The sequence below is a fragment of the Pristis pectinata genome, chromosome 2 (genome assembly GCF_009764475.1).
Source record: "Pristis pectinata isolate sPriPec2 chromosome 2, sPriPec2.1.pri, whole genome shotgun sequence".
In the NCBI taxonomy this organism is placed as follows: domain Eukaryota; kingdom Metazoa; phylum Chordata; class Chondrichthyes; order Rhinopristiformes; family Pristidae; genus Pristis; species Pristis pectinata.
The window spans coordinates 46,079,464-46,097,535 of record NC_067406.1 but is presented as its reverse complement, the minus strand read 5'-3'; the positions used below and the strand labels follow the sequence as shown (position 1 = coordinate 46,097,535).

General features: G+C 41.5%; 1 protein-coding gene across 1 annotated transcript in view; it reads left to right on the top strand.

Annotated features, from left to right (window-relative positions):
- The window catches only part of fgf10a (fibroblast growth factor 10a), a 105,401-nt gene extending 88,791 nt beyond the window's left edge, over positions 1 to 16,610 (top strand). The window contains exons 2-3 of the mRNA XM_052042722.1: positions 10,283 to 10,386; positions 15,136 to 16,610. Coding sequence (XP_051898682.1) covers positions 10,283 to 10,386; positions 15,136 to 15,354 — 323 coding nt within the window. The 3' untranslated portion in view covers positions 15,355 to 16,610. The remainder of the gene's footprint in view (positions 1 to 10,282; positions 10,387 to 15,135) is intronic.
- The last annotated feature ends 1,462 nt before the right edge of the window (positions 16,611 to 18,072 follow it).

Here is an 18,072-nt window from a genome sequence, read left to right as displayed (position 1 = left end):
TCAGCCTCTTTGAATTCGTCCGGATGCCCTTTGGCCTCAAGATTGCTGCTCAGTCCTTCCAACAACTGATGGACGCGGTCGGGCACGACCTTGACTTCGTCTTCATATACCTCGACGACCTCTTGATCGCCAGCAGCAGCCACCAGGAACATTTCACACACCTCTGCCAACTCTTTACTCGCCTGAGGGATTTTGGCCTGACCATCAACCCAGCCAAATGCCAGTTCAGGCTTGAGGCAATCGATTTCCTGGGCCATCGGATCGACAAACACGGCACCACGCCCCTGCCTCCAAAGGTCAATGCCATCCGCCATTTCACCAGACCCACCTCCATCAAGGGCCTGCAGGAATTCCTCGGTATGGTAAACTTTTATCACTGGTTCATACCATCCACGGCCCGCATCATGCGTCTGTTGTTTGCTCTCCTGTCAGGCGGAAGCAAGGACATTGTTTGGTCAGAGGAGGCTCACACCGCATTCGTCAAAACCAAGCAGGCCTTGGCGGACACGGTCATGTTGGTGCATCCTCGTACAGACATCCCGACTGCCCTCACGGTCAACGCCTCCAGCACAGCGGTCGGAGGCGTTCTAGGACAGCTTATCGAAGGGCGTTGGCAACTGCTGGCGTTCTTCAGCAGACACCTTCAACCACCAGAGCTCAAATATAGCACCTTCGACCGCGAGCTGTTGGCGTTGTACCTGGCCATCAGACACTTCCGATACTTCTTGGAGGGCAGGCCGTTTATAGCTTTCACTGACCACAAGCCGTTGACCTTTGCTTTCAACAAGGTCTCAGATCCCTGGTCAGCATGGCAGCAGCGGCACTTATCGTACATCTCAGAGTATACCACTGACATCCGCCACCTGTCCGGGAAAGAGAACATGGTCGTGGATACACTGTCACAACCCACCATCCAAGTTTTGTCCCAGGGGTTGGATTTCGGCATCTTGGCAGAGGCACAGCGAACGGACATGGAGATGCCCAGCTATCGCACCGCAGTCTTGGGCCTGCAACTGCAAGGTCCCGGTGAGCGCACCCTGCTCTGCAATATCTCCACAGGTAGACCCTGCCCCATCGTCCCAGCTGCCTGGCGTCGACGGGTGTTTGATTCCGTCCACGGCCTGGCACACCCATCCATCCGGTCTACTGTCCGGATGGTGTCCAACAAGTTCATCTGGCATGGCCTGTGTAAACAGGTTTCCGAATGGGCCCGGTCCTGCACACACTGCCAAACCTCAAAAGTACAGCAGCATGTCAAGGCCCCCCTGCAGGACTTTCAACCTACTCGCCGGAGGTTCGACCATATCCATATCGACCTGGTCGGCCCTCTCCCAGTCTCCCGAGGAGCGTGGTACCTCCTCACGATTGTCGACCGTTTTACCTGCTGGCCCGAAGCCATTCCCCTCGCAGATACCTCCGCCCAGTCCTGCGCACTGGCCCTTTAGTCAGCTTGGGTGGCCCGTTTCGGTGTCCTGTCACATATCACCTCAGGCAGGGAAGCTCAATTCACCTCCGGCCTATGGTCTGCCGTCGCCGACTTGTGGGGTTCCCGAATCCACCTCACCACCACCTATCATCCGCAATCCAATGGGCTGGTGGAGAGGTTCCATTGACACCTGAAGTCGGCACTCATGGCCCGCCTTAAGGGGCTCAACTGGGTGGACGAACTCCCCTGGGTCCTGCTGGGGATACATACCACGCCAAAAGAGGACCTGCATGCCTCATCCACGGAGATGGTCTATGGAACGCCCTTAGTCGTCCTGGGCGAGTTCCTACCAGCCCCTCGGGGGCCAGAGGAAGAACCTGCTGCGACGCTCGACCGGCTGCACGAGCGGCTTAGAAACCTGGTCCCGATACCCACCTCGCGACATGGACAGGCCCCGACATGTATGCCGACTTCACTCCGAGACTGTAAGTTTGTCTTTGTCAGGAGGGGTGTGCACCGAACACCGCTGCAGCGGCCATATGAGGGGCCATTCTGGGTCATCAAGAACAATGGGTCTATGTTTGTGCTGGACATTGGGGGGCGTGTAGAGGTTTTTACAATTGACTGGCTGAAGCCGGCTCATTTAGACTTGGACCAACCCATAGTGGTCCAGCGGGCGCGACGTAGGGGCAGGCCACCCAAGTCATAGTTTATTTAATTCTGGTTTTCGCGACGGTATCACCGGTTCTGGGGGGGTGGGGGGGGTTATGTGGTGACTCACCGTACCGGCATCAAACCGGCTCCTGACATTGCGAACGTCATTGGAGGCCCCAATCCAAGATGGCGTGGGGCCCTCCTTCTTCTCCATCATTGGGCTAGGAAAGCCCACGCACGGGAAGGTCAGGTGACCCACGCGTGACATCAGTGCGGGAGCTGTAGTGCGGGAAGCTTTTGAGTATTAAAGGCGCACCACACCCCTGTCGTTCATTCGACTTCTGACTTCAAACAATCGACTCTGTGTCTTCATTCCATAGTGTGTAGCTAGCCGCTACACTGCCTTAATTGATCTGTAAAAATGTTAAACATTGGTGACAAGGAGGGCAGCAAACTTGATATATCACTAGACTATTGCATGCACCAGGTTAAGCAATATCACTGTTGAATTGGAAAGGGAGAATCTGGTTGCCCCAACTGACTATATTGGGAGCCTCAAAATGTGTGACCAAGCTCAAGAACCATTTAGCTCACAAACCAAATAACTGGGCATGTGCCTTAAATATCGAGGAGATTGAAAGAGAAGATGATATTGTTAGAATCCATGTAGTTAAGAAGTGCAAGCATAAAAAATAGTCTGGTGTAGATTGGATCAAATGCAAGGCAAATAAGTTGTGGATAAACTGGAAGATTAATCCAAAGCTTCTGGAAATAGCTGAAAGCTATAATTTTGAGACAAGGAGCCAGAGTAAGATGAGGCAATTAGTAAGATTTTTTGTTTCAATTGTCATTTTAAATTATGCCTTATACAATAGACTTGTGTGAAGACTGATAGATGAACAAATCCAGTCAAAGTTGACGAGTACACAGAACCTAGCATTCAAAATTACATGTGAAATTGTTATGTCAATGGAAATGATATCAGATAACTGCAATCCACAGTCAGAGCACTGCGGCAGAGTCCAAAGACACACATTGGTGAGACCAGTTCAGTTTGTTGCTATCATTGCAATGGCCATCGCTCACCAGTCTTGACAGTTTAGAATACCCAATTGCTTCAATTGGCAAAAAAGTCATGTTTCAACAGTCGAATATACATGGCTAAAACAAGCAGCAAAAGTAATTGAGATTCCAATTCAAGATGACAACAGAAAAGAGGACTTCTTGTTTAGACAGTGAAAAACTTGAATTGTAGAGTGTCTATGCCACAAACAGTAACAGAAGCAAAAGGGATAGACTTTTGATAAAGGTATTCATTAAAAAAAATGATGCAACTACAAGGAAATTAATACTGCCACAGATTGTTCAGTAATGAGTCAAGACACTGCAGCAAGTTCAGCCAAATACCATTGATGGAAATTACCATCAAACTGAAAAGCTACTCTGGTGAGATTTTGCAGACACTGGGGCAATTGGACTGCACAGTGTAACATGACAGACAGCGAGTACAGCTATCTTTCATTGTAATAAACTAAGAAAACAAGTTTAATGGGGAAGGACTGGCTGAGATAATGAATCAAGATTAAGGTGCGAAAGTCATGCCTTAATTTATTGTTGGAGAGATAAAATTATGTGTTTGGGTAGAGGTGCATTGGTATACCACGGTGCAATGCACACATTTGCAGCAGATCAGTTATGCATGGACTAAAAGGGTCAAGTGAAGAAGGAACTCGATGGTCTAGAAGTAAGTTTTGTGCTTGTAAGATAAGATAAGATAAGATGCTTTTATTAGTCACATGTACATCGAAACATACAGTGAAATACATCTTTTTGCGTAGTGTTCTGGGGGCAACCCGCAAGTGTCGCCACACTTCCGGCGCCAACGTAGCATGCCCACAATTTCCTAACCTGTACGTCTTTGGAATGTGGGAGGAAACTGGAGAACCCGGAGGAAACCCACGCAGACACAGAGAGAACATACAAACTCCTTACAGACAGTGGCCGGAATTGAACCCGAGTCGCTGGCGCTGTAAAGCGTTACGCTAACTGCTACACTACCGTGCCTGCCCAACCAGAGCATGTCACACCAATAGTAGTTTGTCTAAATAAGACAATATAATGGAGTTGTAAGGTGACAACAAATTCAAACTAATTCAGGCTGTAGATATTTAATAATATTCACTAGCCACTTTGCAAGACATGTATGCAGAGGTAACAGGATCAAAGTAATTCCTAAAATTTGATCCCTCTCACAAAAAAAGTAGAATATCAACAAAGCTAATCAAGAGTATATAACCTTCAAAATGCACTGAGGGGTCTATACATACACAATGCCCAATAAGTCAAGATTTTCAAGGCCATAATAGATAAAGTTTTGCAAAAACTGGATCATTGATTGTGTAATCAGGATGAACTGTTGATTACCAAGTGGAAAGAAGAAGAAAATCTTCTGGCTTTGGATGATGTGTTCAGGAAATTATATGTCCAAAATGAAGCATCTGCATGCTTTTGCAATGAGAAGTAATCTTAATTTAAAGGTTGATGATATTGGAAATAGTAGAAGCCTTCACCAATGCATAAAGGTTTGAAAATATAACAGAGCTAAAGTCATAGCTATGTGATGGTTCAGTGTTCCACATGATTCCAGATCTTAGAACAGAGCTCATACCACTGCATCAATTGTTGAAGAAGTATGAGAAATGGATGTAGAAGAAAAAGCCAGAACATGCACATGCTGAATGGAAGGAAGGTTGAGAAAGTGATGATCTTCTTATTCATTACTATATTAAGCGTGAGTTGAAGTTGATGTGCAATGCAGTATTATGGTGTAGGTGCAGTAATATGTCACAGCATGGATGATGGGCAAGAAAAACCCATTGTTTTTGCTTCTCACATTGCCACAAAGAGCAAGAGCATTTTGCACAAATCAAGAGGGAAGCTTGGGATAAGTTCTATCAGCTGTCTTACCAAAGTAATACCTAATCAACCCTATCCACCACCGTAGTATTTTGGAATGCAAAGAGGTGCATCGAGCATGTATCAAGTGGGATAAACTTTGAGGGAAAAGATTTTGGTGAACTTTTATACAAAATACTCAGGTATAGTCATTATGACACAATCACAAGAAGTTTTGTTCACTGGCCTCACATTGAATCATTGTGCAGCAAATGCAGTATTTAAGAATATGTAGTTATAGGAATAAATCTTCAAAAATTGTTTTGCCATCATGGACTGGAACTTTTCAGAAAGCACATGTAGAATTTTGTGGAAAATGGAATTTCCTCACACTGACCAATTGTCTCTCAAAGTGGATTGAACATGGATTCCTGCACCACTGCTGAACAGACTAATGGGGTCCAGATCTGCATATCAGGGCTTACTTAAAGAGCTTGGTTCTGACAATGGCCCACATCTGCCCTTTTGAGAAACTTTATGAAATGGCATGGTATCAAGCATACTTCCCTTATAATATCTGACTTCAAATGAAACAGCTGAGGGATCAGTCAAATCGTCAAGGAAACTGCCTAGAAGAAAGTGTTGCAAGGATACTTAAAGCTTAACAAGAAACATCACTTGGCCAATTTCTTTCTAAATTACAGAACAACCCTAAACATCACCACAAGTAAACACATGCAGAACTCTTAATGAAGAGCAGGTTGTGAATAAGCTTCAATTTTGTTCAAACAACCTTAACTTCCAGAGTTGAAGAGAAGCAACATTACCTCTGCAGCACTATTCCAGAAGGAATACAGTTTCAAGCAAAATGAGTGTGTTCATGTTCTTAACCCATTTACCAAAGTGAGCTCACACATGGAAGGTGTGGACAATGGATGAGGTTTGCAGGACCAAGAGATATTTGTGGAAATTAGTGATAAAAGTCTGAAAACTTCATTCAGATCGAATGATTTCTGATAGAGATGAACCAAGTTTGAATTTTGAACCACTCAATCATGAAATTAGAACATAGAACAGTACAGCACAGGAACAGGCTCTTCTGCCCACAATGTTGTGCCAACCAATTACATTAGTAATAAAATGCCCAACTAAACTAATCCCTTCTGCCTACATAATATCCATATCCTACCATTTCCCTGACATTCATGTGCCTATCAAAGAGCTTCTAGAGTGCCCCTATCGTATTTGCCTCCACCACCACCCCAGACAGCACATTCCAGGCACCCACCACTCTGTGTAAAAAAACTTGCCCCACACATCTCCTTTGAACTTACCCCCATCACCTTAAATGCATGCCCTCTAGTATGAGACATTTCAACCCTGGGCAAAAGATATTGGCTGTCTACTCTATCTTTGCCTCTCATAATCTTGTAAACCTCTATCAGATCTCCCCTCAGCCTCCGCTGCTCCAAAGAAAACAACTTAAGTTTGTCTAACCTATCCTCATAACACATGCCCTCTAATCCAGGCAGCATTCTGGTAAACCTCTTCTGCACCCTCTCCAAAGCCTCGACTTTCTTCCTATAATAGAACTGAATGCAATACTCCAGATGCACCCTAACTAAAGTTTTATAAAGCTGCAGAATAACTTCCTGACTCTTGATCTCAATGCCTCAACTAATAAAGGCAAGCATGCCATATGTCTTCTTTATCACCCTATCAATCTGTATTGCCACTTTCAGGGAGCTATGAACTTGGACCCCAAGATCTCTCTGCTCGTCAACACTGTCAATGTACTGTCCCTTTACTGTTCCTTCCCTCCCAAGGTGCAACATTTCACATTTGGCCGGGTTAAACTCCATCCACCAGTCTTCTGTGCTACCCACAACACCACCAACCTTCATATCATCTGCAAACTTATTAACCCACCCATGTACATTTTCATCCAGGTCATTTATATACATCACAAACAACAGAGGTCCCAATACGGATTGCTGAGGAACACCACTAGTCACAGACCTCCAGCTAAAGCAAGTCCCATCGACCACTACCGTCTGTCTTCTACAGGCAAGCCAGTTCTGAATCCAAACAGCCAATTCACCTTGGATCCCATGCATCTTAATCTTCTGGATGAGCCTCCCAAGATGGACCTTGTCAAACACTTTACTAAAATCCATGTAGACAACATCCACAGCTCTACCTTTATCAATCACCCTTGTCACCTCCTCAAAAAACTCAATCAAGTTAGTAAGACATGACTTGCCCTGCACAAAGCCATGCTGACTGTACCTAATTAGGCCATGGTTTTCCAAGTGCTCATAAATCCTATCCCAAAGAATTCTCTCCAGTAACTTCCCTACCACTAACGTGAGACTCACTGGTCTGTAGTTACCAGGATTATCCCTGTTATTCTTCTTGAATAATGGGTCAACATTGGCTACTTACCAATCCTCCAGGACCTCGTCTGTGGCTAGAGAGGATATGAAAATCTTCGTCAAGGCCCCAGCAATCTCATTTCTTGTCTCTCTCAATAACTGGGGTATATCCCATCAGCCCCTGGGGACTTATCCACATTAATGCTCTTTAAGAGACCCAATACTACCCCTTCCTTTATCCCAAAATGCCCTAGCATATTAGCATGCTCCACACTGATCTCCCCATTCTCCATGTCTTTCTTCTTGGTAAATACTGATGCAATATACTCAGTAAGGACCTCTCACACATCCTCCACTTCAAAGCAGATGTTCGCTCCTTTATCCTTGAGTGGTCCTACCCACTCAATGGTTATCCTCTTGCTTTGATGTATGAATAGAATGCCTGGGGATTCTCTTTAATCATACTTGCCAAGGACTTTTCATGGCCCCTCCTGGCTTTCCTAATTCCCTTCTTGAGTTCCTTTCTGGCTTCTGTATAATCCTTAAGTACTCTGTTTGATCCTAGCTTCCAAAGTTTTACATAGTTTTCCTTTTTCTTCTTGACTAAATTCACCACCTGTCTCAACATCCAAGGTTCTCTTACCTTGCAATCCTTGTCCTTTCTTCTTACTGGAACAAAGCTGTCTTGTACTCCATGCAGTTGGTCTTTAAACACCCTCCACATGTTAGATGTGGATTTGCCCAAAAACAGCTGTTCCCAAGTAACTCTCCACAGTTCCTGCCTAATGGTCTCGTAATTTGCCATGCTCCAATTTAATACTCTCCCACAAAGTCCATACTTGTCCTTATCTATAGCTATCTTAAAACTTAAAGATTTATGGTCACTGTTCCGTAACTGTTCTCCCACTGAAAGGTTGGTCAACTGGCCAGGCTTGTTACCCAACACCAGGTCCAGTATGGCCCCACTTCTCATTGGACTATCTACATATTGTTTTAAGAAACCCTCCTGGATGCACCTAACAAATTCTGCCTCATCTAAACCTCTTACACTAGGAAGGTCCCAGTTTAATTTAAGGAAGTTGACACGACAACAACCCTATTAGGTTTACACCTTTCCCTAATCTGCCTGCATATCTGTTCCTCAGTGTCCCGGTGACTATTGGGGGGTCTGTAGTTTAATCCCATCAGAGTGAATGCACCTTTCTTATTTGAGTTCTACCCATATAGACTCAGTGGACGAGCCCTCCATTATGTCCCCTCTGAGTGCAGCTGTGATATTGTCCCTGATTTGTAGTGCAACTCCCCCCCCCTCTCTTTTACCTCCTTCTCTATCTTTTCTGATACATCAAAACACTGGAACATTAAGCACCCATTCCTGTCCCTCTCTCAACCAAGTCTCTGTTATGGCCCCATCATCATAGTGATGTACTGATCCATGCTCTAAGTTCATCATCCTTATGCATAATACTCCTAGCATTCAAATACACGCACTTCAAACTGTCTGTCCCATCGTGTCTATTACTTTGCTCCTGCCTGCTTTTACTGGCCCTGACATCTACCTTCCTCTCAATCCCTCCACTTCCTGGCCCGGTTCCCATCCCCCGCCAAACTAGTTTAAACTCTCCCGACTACACTACCGAGCCTCCCGGCCAGGATATTGGTTTCACTCCAGTTGAGGTGCAACCCGTCCTTCTTGTACAGGTCACCCCTGCCCCAGGAGGGGTTCCAGTGATGCAATAACATGAAACCCTGCCCCCTGCACCAGTTCCTCAGCCACTCATTCATCTGTTCTATCAACCTATTCCTGCCCTGACTAGCACGTAGCACTGGGAGTAATCCAGAGATTACTACCTTGGAGGTCCTGCTCTTCAGCCTTTTTCCTAACTCCCTACACTCACTGTGCAGGACCTCTTCCCCCTTTCTACCCATGTCATTGGTGCCAATGTGCACCACGACCTCTGGCTGCTCACCCTCCCCCATGAGAATATTCTGCAGCCGCTCTGAGACATCCTCAACCCTAGCACCTGGGAGGCAACATACTACCCTGGTGTTTCTTTTGCAACCACACAATCTCCTGTCTGTCCCCCTAACTATCGAGTCTCCTATCACTATTGCTCTGCCTGACTTTACCCTTCCCTGCTGAGCCACAGAGCCAGCCACAGTGCCACTGACCTGGCTGCTGCTGCTGTGCCCTGATAGGTCATGAAAGATCACTCAAATTGTTTTTGAGTTGGATCTAGAGCAGGCTTCAGGAAGTGAGGTAATAGACCCAAGCAAGTCTGACAGAGAAACAGAACTTTTGAGTTCAAATCCAGAACCAAACAGTCCCAAAGTTGATTCAACATGACAACATGTAAGGAAATCTGGAAAATAATGAAAACCTGTTACTAGACTAAATTTATAGCCGTTTTTCATTAAATATACATTTTCATTGCTTTTTAGTTTTGCTTTTTAAAACAAGGGAATAGACTGCATTTTAATGCAAGTAACATGCTATTCTCTCTAAATCTCTGTGTGTAATTGCATTGTCATCCTATTGGACAGCAGAGTCATGTGGTGAGCCTGCTTCTCAAACAACGCAACAGTTCTACAGACATTTAGTTTCCACCAAGAGCTGAAAAACTAAATATGTAAGTGCTTAGTGTGCTGAGTTGTAAGTACCCTTCTGCTTCTTTGGACATTTATTTAATGTGCTTCAGTGTATTCTAAGGACATTACAACTATGAATCAGATCATGCCAACCAAACTTGATTTCCATGACATCCTGAATTTTCGTTGTTATTTATATGGAGCACATTTGCGTCATGAGCAAAGTGACATTGCTACAATCCTTTTTCAAAGCATTTTCCATTTTCTGAACAAGCAATGAATAAACTGTGTCCATCCCCCACTGTAGTCATTATTGTAACAAGTTATTTTGGTTTTGTTTCAGGTATACTGAAAATCACATCTGTGGAAGTTGGGGTTGTGGCTATTAAAGCAATTAACAGCAATTATTATTTGGCCATGAACAAGAAAGGAAAAATCTATGGCTCAGTAAGTATTCTTTAAAAGTATTTCAATTATAAAGCATTTAAGAAGAGATTACTGTGATTAATGGCTTCATTATCTGCAGATTATAATGAGGTCAGTAATTGACTTAGTTATTAATAAGACAAAGCCTAAATCACAGAACATATCAGCTGTCAGATTACTGCTGATTTGGTTGGATTGATTAGATTAGGTTTAATTGAACTAATTACTTGAAAAATTGCTGTGTTAACTTTAGCCCTCTTGTGGCTTCAGGGGTACTGTATGATCTAAACAAGGCTTTCCTCTGTTTAATGCATTGAATGGTTTTTAAACATCTAGGTTTTGTTCCCCAGTTGGTCCTGAAGGTGCAACTCATACGGAGCTATAGGTCCATTGAGCGGGTGATCCCATCCATAATCTCCTCTTCCTCCAAGGGGACATTCTTCATATATGAGTTTAGAACATCTTAAATGCAGCCCAAACTTATTGACTTGAGTATGTTTGCCTTCAGTACAACAGTTTGGAGCAGGAATGATATTTGATTCACCCCTCCTTCTAGGCCAAAGGATTGAAGGCCAATGGTAGAGTGCAGAACAATGGAAACAGAATGGTAGTTACTATATTTCCTCATTTGAAAATAAACCCAAAGTACAAGCTGAATATTCAAAGCAGAATAAAGACTACTAAAATTATACTTTAGTCCTGTTGACACTGCAATTATATCCTGAATCTCACATGCTTGATGATACAATTGAATTGTCAAGTCAAATTTAACTATTCCTATCCTAAGATTGGGCGTAGAATGTCTTAGCTGTTAAGTCCTCACTTACCTTGAGATGATCCTTTGCAAGAGCTTCCATGCAGACACCCATATGGTATCTATCTGTGAATCACAGTATGCCCCAGGGCCCTTTTGTTATAATTCTGATCATACAACAGTACCAGAAAAAGCCATGCCAAAAAGCCATATAAAGTTTTGACAACTGGCTAGGTGTGCCCCTTGCTCAGCCCCCTGTCAAAACTTCCAAAAGCTTTGAAAGTTTCTTAATGGAAAAACCTAAAAACTATTAAACATTATTCATACAGATAAAAAAATTGTTTTTCTTCTTTTAAATTAAACACCAAAGACAATTAAAAGACTTAAATAAACTCATTTAATTAAAACATATAAATGACCCAATACTTACTTTCTTCCCTTGCATCAGTTCCATTGTATTGAAATGAAAGAAATCACTTTTCCTGTGCTGGTTCCAACATAGCTCAAGTTCAGCAGGCAAATTCACTAGCACAAGGGCTGAGGAATTTGTGAAGTTTGCAAAGCCACACCAAACACTCATCAGGAACTTAATTATTTCTGTATTGTCATGGTGTCTCAAACCTCCTGGCATTAATATGGAGAAATGCCAGGTTATCCACATGGAAATTCTGGCATTTCTAGGAAAACCAGAGCCAATTTTGTTTTTTCTGAGATGTTAGTGGGCTCGGCTTGGGATTTTTTTTTGTTTAAAACAACTAGAACTCTCAAACACAAGAGCAAAATATTACAGAAGCTGGAAATCTGGAAGTGAAACAGAAAATAGTGGGAAGATTCAACAGATCAGGCAGTAACCAGTACGAAATAAAAACAGAGTGACTTTTTCAAGTTAATGAACTTCATGACTTGGAAGTGTTATCTCTTTCCACAGATATTGTCTGACTTGCTGAGAATTTTAAGCATTTTCTATTTTCATTATTATACCTATTGTAAGAGTGGCTGAGAGCACCCAAAAATTCATTAAAAAACTTGAGAAGTGGCAATTCAGAGAGGAGATTTAGAGAATGGCATTTGAAAGGTTTTTCAACGCAGGGCTGGAAAATCCATTTAACTTAAAAGGAGTCTTGGAGTCAGTGATGCAAATTCGCATACTAAAGGACTGTGGAATCTAGAGATCACTCAAGTTCATCAATACATAAGGGTATTTAAAAATATTTGTATTTAAACCAAAATGTTTGCTTTTATTTGATGACTGCTGAAGAACCCCAAGTGGGTTAGAGCAGGATCCTGGCTCACTCATCACTGCCTAATTTCTGTGTGCAGACAATAAACCAAATTAGGTCCCTTGGTTACATAGGAAGAGGTTTAATGCCAGCTTTAGGCAACTACAAGGGATGGCTGATAAATGGCCCAGCTCAATTTCTAACTAGACATTATTCAGACAACCTTGAAGTACAGAAACAGCCAAAAAAAATCCTGCAGATGCTGGAATCTAGAGCAGTACACAAAAAGTGCTGGAGGAACTCAGGAGGATGCTGCCTGACCTGCTGAGTTCCTCCAGCACTTTTTGTGTATTGCTTGAAGTACAGAACATTTGTTCTCAACATTGTCATTTTAGCATCAGAGTGATGCCCGATTAATTTTCCATTGTTCACAATGATGGAAGAAGCAGGAGAGGAAATCAGCAGAAGTGAAGGGAGCTAGCCCAGACAAAACAAGAGAATGTGGAGCAAAGTATTAGATTGGGGAATTAAAACTGCACAATTTAAATTAAGGAGTTTGAAATCCATTTTGCTGAAAAACAAAGAGATTAATGGGTTTTCGAGGATGGGGTGGGACGGAGATGCAAACAATCAGAAGGAGAAAGGGAACTTGGGCTGCAAAATTCAAAATGTTCACTGCAGAACAGATTTCTACTGTAAAATTCCTAGAAACATTTTACATACTAAATGATTTAAAATTTAATACCATGACATTTTTAAGCAGTACCAAACTAAAAAGGTAAAATTTGTCACAGAGAAATGTAATTCCAATGTCTTTGGAAAAGTAATAGCTTTAATGCTGTAAAAAGCTGTGATGAAAGTAGTCCAATTATTACTTGCAAATCTGAAAGAAATGCCATGTATTTTTGTTCATTCATGCAACTCTCTCTCCAAGTCTTGGCAATATATCTGAAATAGCTAGATTATTCTATCTAATGCAGGTTCTCTGATTCCCACTCCCATTAAATGATGTTGTCAGATCTTGACACCAGTCACACTCTATTTAACATGATTAGCCCTCCCTGTGGAGTAGAATTTGCAAGGCCACCTCCAGCAATGAATTTGCAGTCTGAGAGCAATTTATCCACAAGACCAATCTGAACAAAATAATGTCACATACATCTTCCAGTGCCAAATGAATTTTATTTCATTTTGTTTTCATTTAACTTCGTATCTTATGCTATTATATTACTAATTAAATCCATTTTAAAAGCATAACAGTAGTCAGTCAAGAAAAGCAAAGTATTTCAACATGACTTTTAGAAATAGTCAAAATTGTCAAGTCAATCTAAAGTTAAAAACTGCTTTGTGAGACACCCAAACATAACATAATACAAAATACATTTGCTTATGTGCATCTGCTATTTGTTAAAAGCAATTCATGGTGGGAAACATTGCCAAAGATGATAAAGAACAGGAAACAGAAGTGAATTTATTGGGTCACGTTCAAACTCTGCCAAGCTTGAATGAGGTGAGATGTTCCAATGTTTTAGGACCCAGGTTAAAACAAAAGTAAGAGGTATAAATGGAATGATAGATCCTGATTCAAAGAATGGAAGAACATGAGAAGACAACTTGTATGTTATTAGTCAGTGGAGAAACGGAAAATTCAAACAAGTCATTTAGGATTTATGATGGTATTTTCCCCGCACATTTCTTTCACTACTCATGACAGGATAACCCTCTTCTCCAAGGAATTAGCCTAATGTCAAGTCAAGTCAAGTTTATTGTCATATGCACAAGTACAGTGAGGTACAGGTACAATGAAAACCTTGCAGCAGCATCACAGACACATAGAGCCCGACAACAACACACAGAAATTACATAGAAATTACACAGAAATTACACATAAATTATATATAAATTATACAAGACAGAGAAGAAAAAAAGACTCTGCAATAAAGACATTAGTGCAAAAATAAAACACAATCAGAGACAAGTCCATGGTAGTGCAAGAGGTGGTACATAGTGTTCCATTGTTGAAGTAGGATTAGGGTTGTACAGATCAGTTCAAGAACCTCATGGTTGTAGGAAAGTAGCTGTTCCTGAACCTGGTGGTGTGGGACTTCAGGCTTCTGTACCTCCTGCCCAACAGTAGCAGCGAGAAGAGGGTATGACCTGGATGGTGGGGATCCCTGATGCAAGATGCCATCTTCTTGAGGCAGCGCCTGATGTGGATGCTTTCAGTGGTGGGGAGGGCTGTGCCCACAATGGACCAAGCTGCATCCACAAGTCTCTGCAACCTCTTGCGTTCCTGTGCAATGGAAGACGCAACCTCTCAGTCAGGATACTTCCAACAGAGCATCTGTAGAAGTTTGTTATAGCATTTGGTGACAATCTCCTTATGCTTCTAAGAAAGAATCTGCTTTGGACTGCCTCCAATGTCATTATATCCTTTCTTAAACAAGAGGACAAAAATTGTGCACAGTTCTCCAGGTGCAGCCTTCTGCGCTTCCCATTTAGATAGTTGCCTGAAAATAGTGCTTGAATAAATAGTCAATCTTGGTGTTTGACCAACCAAGCAGTAATGTTAATTTTTTTATAACATCATAAGCAACTAGGGCTTTTAATTGGTATATATTTTAATCATTTATTTCTCTATGAATTACTTTACTAACATTGATAAATGTGGTCCAGACCTTAATACCAAAATAGCACTTCGATGATTTTCCAATTCATTATCACAGATAATAAAGGAGTATTGTTTAATTTTGGAAGTTTAACGTTTGCAACTTTGTTCTAATTTTTGTTTTGCAGAAAGATTTTAACATTGACTGCAAACTTAAAGAAAGGATAGAAGAGAATGGTTACAACACCTATGCTTCCATGAAGTGGAAACACAATGAACGGCAAATGTTTGTGGCCTTGAATGGAAAAGGGGCTCCACGGAGAGGGCACAAAACAAGACGGAAACACCCGTCAGCCCATTTTCTACCAATAGTGGTGAGGCAGGACGTCTCTATAATATCAGAATAGATTCAGCGAAGACACAGCACCACATTAATGAGTCCTGGTCTTAATTCAACACTGCGTTTCTTTCCTGGCATCACATGACTCTATTAAAGTGTGGAAGTCTTAATGAAGAACATTATCAGAGCTCAGGCAGTAAACTCACAGACATCTGCTTGTAAAACTTTGAACAAGCCTTTGATATTCAAATGATTGTTACTGGCACAAGGGGTTCTCATGCCAGTAAAGAATGAAGCAAATTGAAGAGAACATATTTCATTGGCAGCCAATGTCAAAATGTCTTGTGATGCAACCTGAAGCACGAGAGACAATGCAGTTGTACAAGGTTGTATGATCTTCGTGAGAAGATGTTATTTATGGAGTCCTAACCCATATCAAAGACATATGCTCATCCAAGCATGATTATCCATTGAGTGGTTAAACACGCATTTATCTGGAAGCACTTTGGATCAGATGTGAGAAGAACTGTTTTTGTAACTACACTTCAGTACAACAGACAGGACCCAACAAATGCAGGAAGTATTAATCTGCTCTAACAAAATGAATCTTGATTTGCTCTTCAGTCGATCAATTCTAAGCCCAATGTTTAACCTGTGATTTCTTTATAAAGCCTGTAAAACTTCAGAAACTATATTATTGTAAAATTAAACTTGGTATTGATCCTTGATTGAAAATAATCTCTAGAAAATAAATATTTTAGTTTATAATTAGTATTAAGATCATGGCACAATATATTAATCTTGAAATGTTCCCAAATGTTTTGTTCAAAGCTGGATTCATTTTGATGGAGCAGATTAAAGAAAAATGCCAGTATACATCCATTTCTCATTGTAACACACTGTATTGCATTAAGCTCCTATTGCAGTGTGAGTAGAAAAACACAAGTAGTAGTCAAATTGTATTTTGTTCTAAATACTTTTAAAGATATTTCTATTAAGATTAATATTGATGCTGCATTCTCTTCATACTTGGTTGTTGTAAAGTGGTTTGTTTATTTTTGTTGTTTGGGAATAGTATTTTTGGTATGAAGAAAAGTTTTTGGCAAGTTGGCTGTAGATTTTTTCCCAAATTTAACCCCTTTAATGTTGGTATCTCATTATTATTTAACTTGTGCCATTCCAGGCATTTCTGTCCAACACATCAGATGTTTAAACCGTTATGTGTTTTGATCACTAGCTGTACAAAAGATGTTTGCTATGTTGCATCGTGAAAAACCATTTGATCACTTTACTGGTTTCTTTAATAAAGTTGATTGTCTCCAACACCTGGGTCAGTGTATCTAAATTATAGAGTCATAGAGTTATACAGGACAGTAACAGACCCTTCAGCCCAACTCATCCCTGTCTGCCAAGGTGTCTTCCTGAGCTAGTCCCATTTGCCTACATTTGGCCCATTTCCATCCAAACCTTTCCTATTCCTGTACCTTTACAAATGTCTTTTAAATGTGATAATTTTACCTGCCTCTACCACTTTCCTTTGGCAGCTCGTTCCATATGCCCACCACCCTCTGTGTTAAAGCCTTGTTTCTCAGGTCCCCTTTAAGTCTATCTGCTTTCACCTTAAACACATGCCCTCTAGTTTTAGATTCCCATATCCTGAGAAAAAGACTGTGACAATCCATCGTATCTATCCCCCTCATGGTTTTATAAACCTTGATAAGGTTACCTCTCAGCCTCCTTCGCTCCAAGGAAAACAGTCCCAGCCTATCCAGTCTCTCCTTTATAACTCAAGCCCTCCAGTCCTGGCAATATCCTTGTGAATCTTTTCTGCACTCTCTCTAGCTTAATTGCATCCTTCTAGCACGGCAACCAGAACTGCACACAATATTCCAGGTGCAGTCTCACTCATGTCTTGTACAGCCATAACATGATGTCCCAGCTCTTGTACTCGATGTTCTGTTGATTGCAGTCAAGTATGCCGAATGCCTTCTTCACTATCCTAATAACTTGTTGATTTTATATTTCAGTTGAAAGCATTAGAACATGAATAGAAATGTTTTCAAAGGTTTTTCTCGTGAGAAGTGCTACTGTTTTATTCTGAGTCTTCTCCTCTATTGCACTATGACTAACAGCAGAGACTTGCTTTTCAGACGCGTTCGACAAACACTGACAATGCTTCAGTTTCTTACCCAAGTAACATATGGGTTTGGACAGTAGGTGGTGGATTACTCAGAAGTGGAGTATTGATCATAGATGCAAGTGATCTATCTTTGTTAATGTCTGTACAAGACAGTTAACCTTTGTGGATGTTGGTCTAACCACGTAATATTTTTAACCACAGCTATCACATAGTGACTCTTATTAATTATAACTGTTCAGAGTTTACCATTACTGTAAACTCTAAAAAACAGCTATTAAGAAAAACGTGGGGTATATGCTTACCTGCCAATAGAACCTAATTCACTACATGAAAAAGTTGTTTTTCATTTCATACCTGGTTCCTTTACCAATCACCTTAAATATTGTTTTCAACTCTTTTGCCAATAGAAACAGTTTCTCCTTCTTCACTTTGTCTAGATCCTTGATAATTTTGAGCACTTCTATCAAATCAGTTCTTATCCTTCTTTGCTATAAGGAGAATGGTCTCCAGTCTGAAGTCCCTCATTCTCGTGAACATTCTTCTAAATCTTTCTTGCACTCTCTCATAGACTTTCACATCCTAATCATATTGTGTGACCAAATTGGGATGCAATACTCTAGTTGCAGCCAATCCAGTGTTTTATAG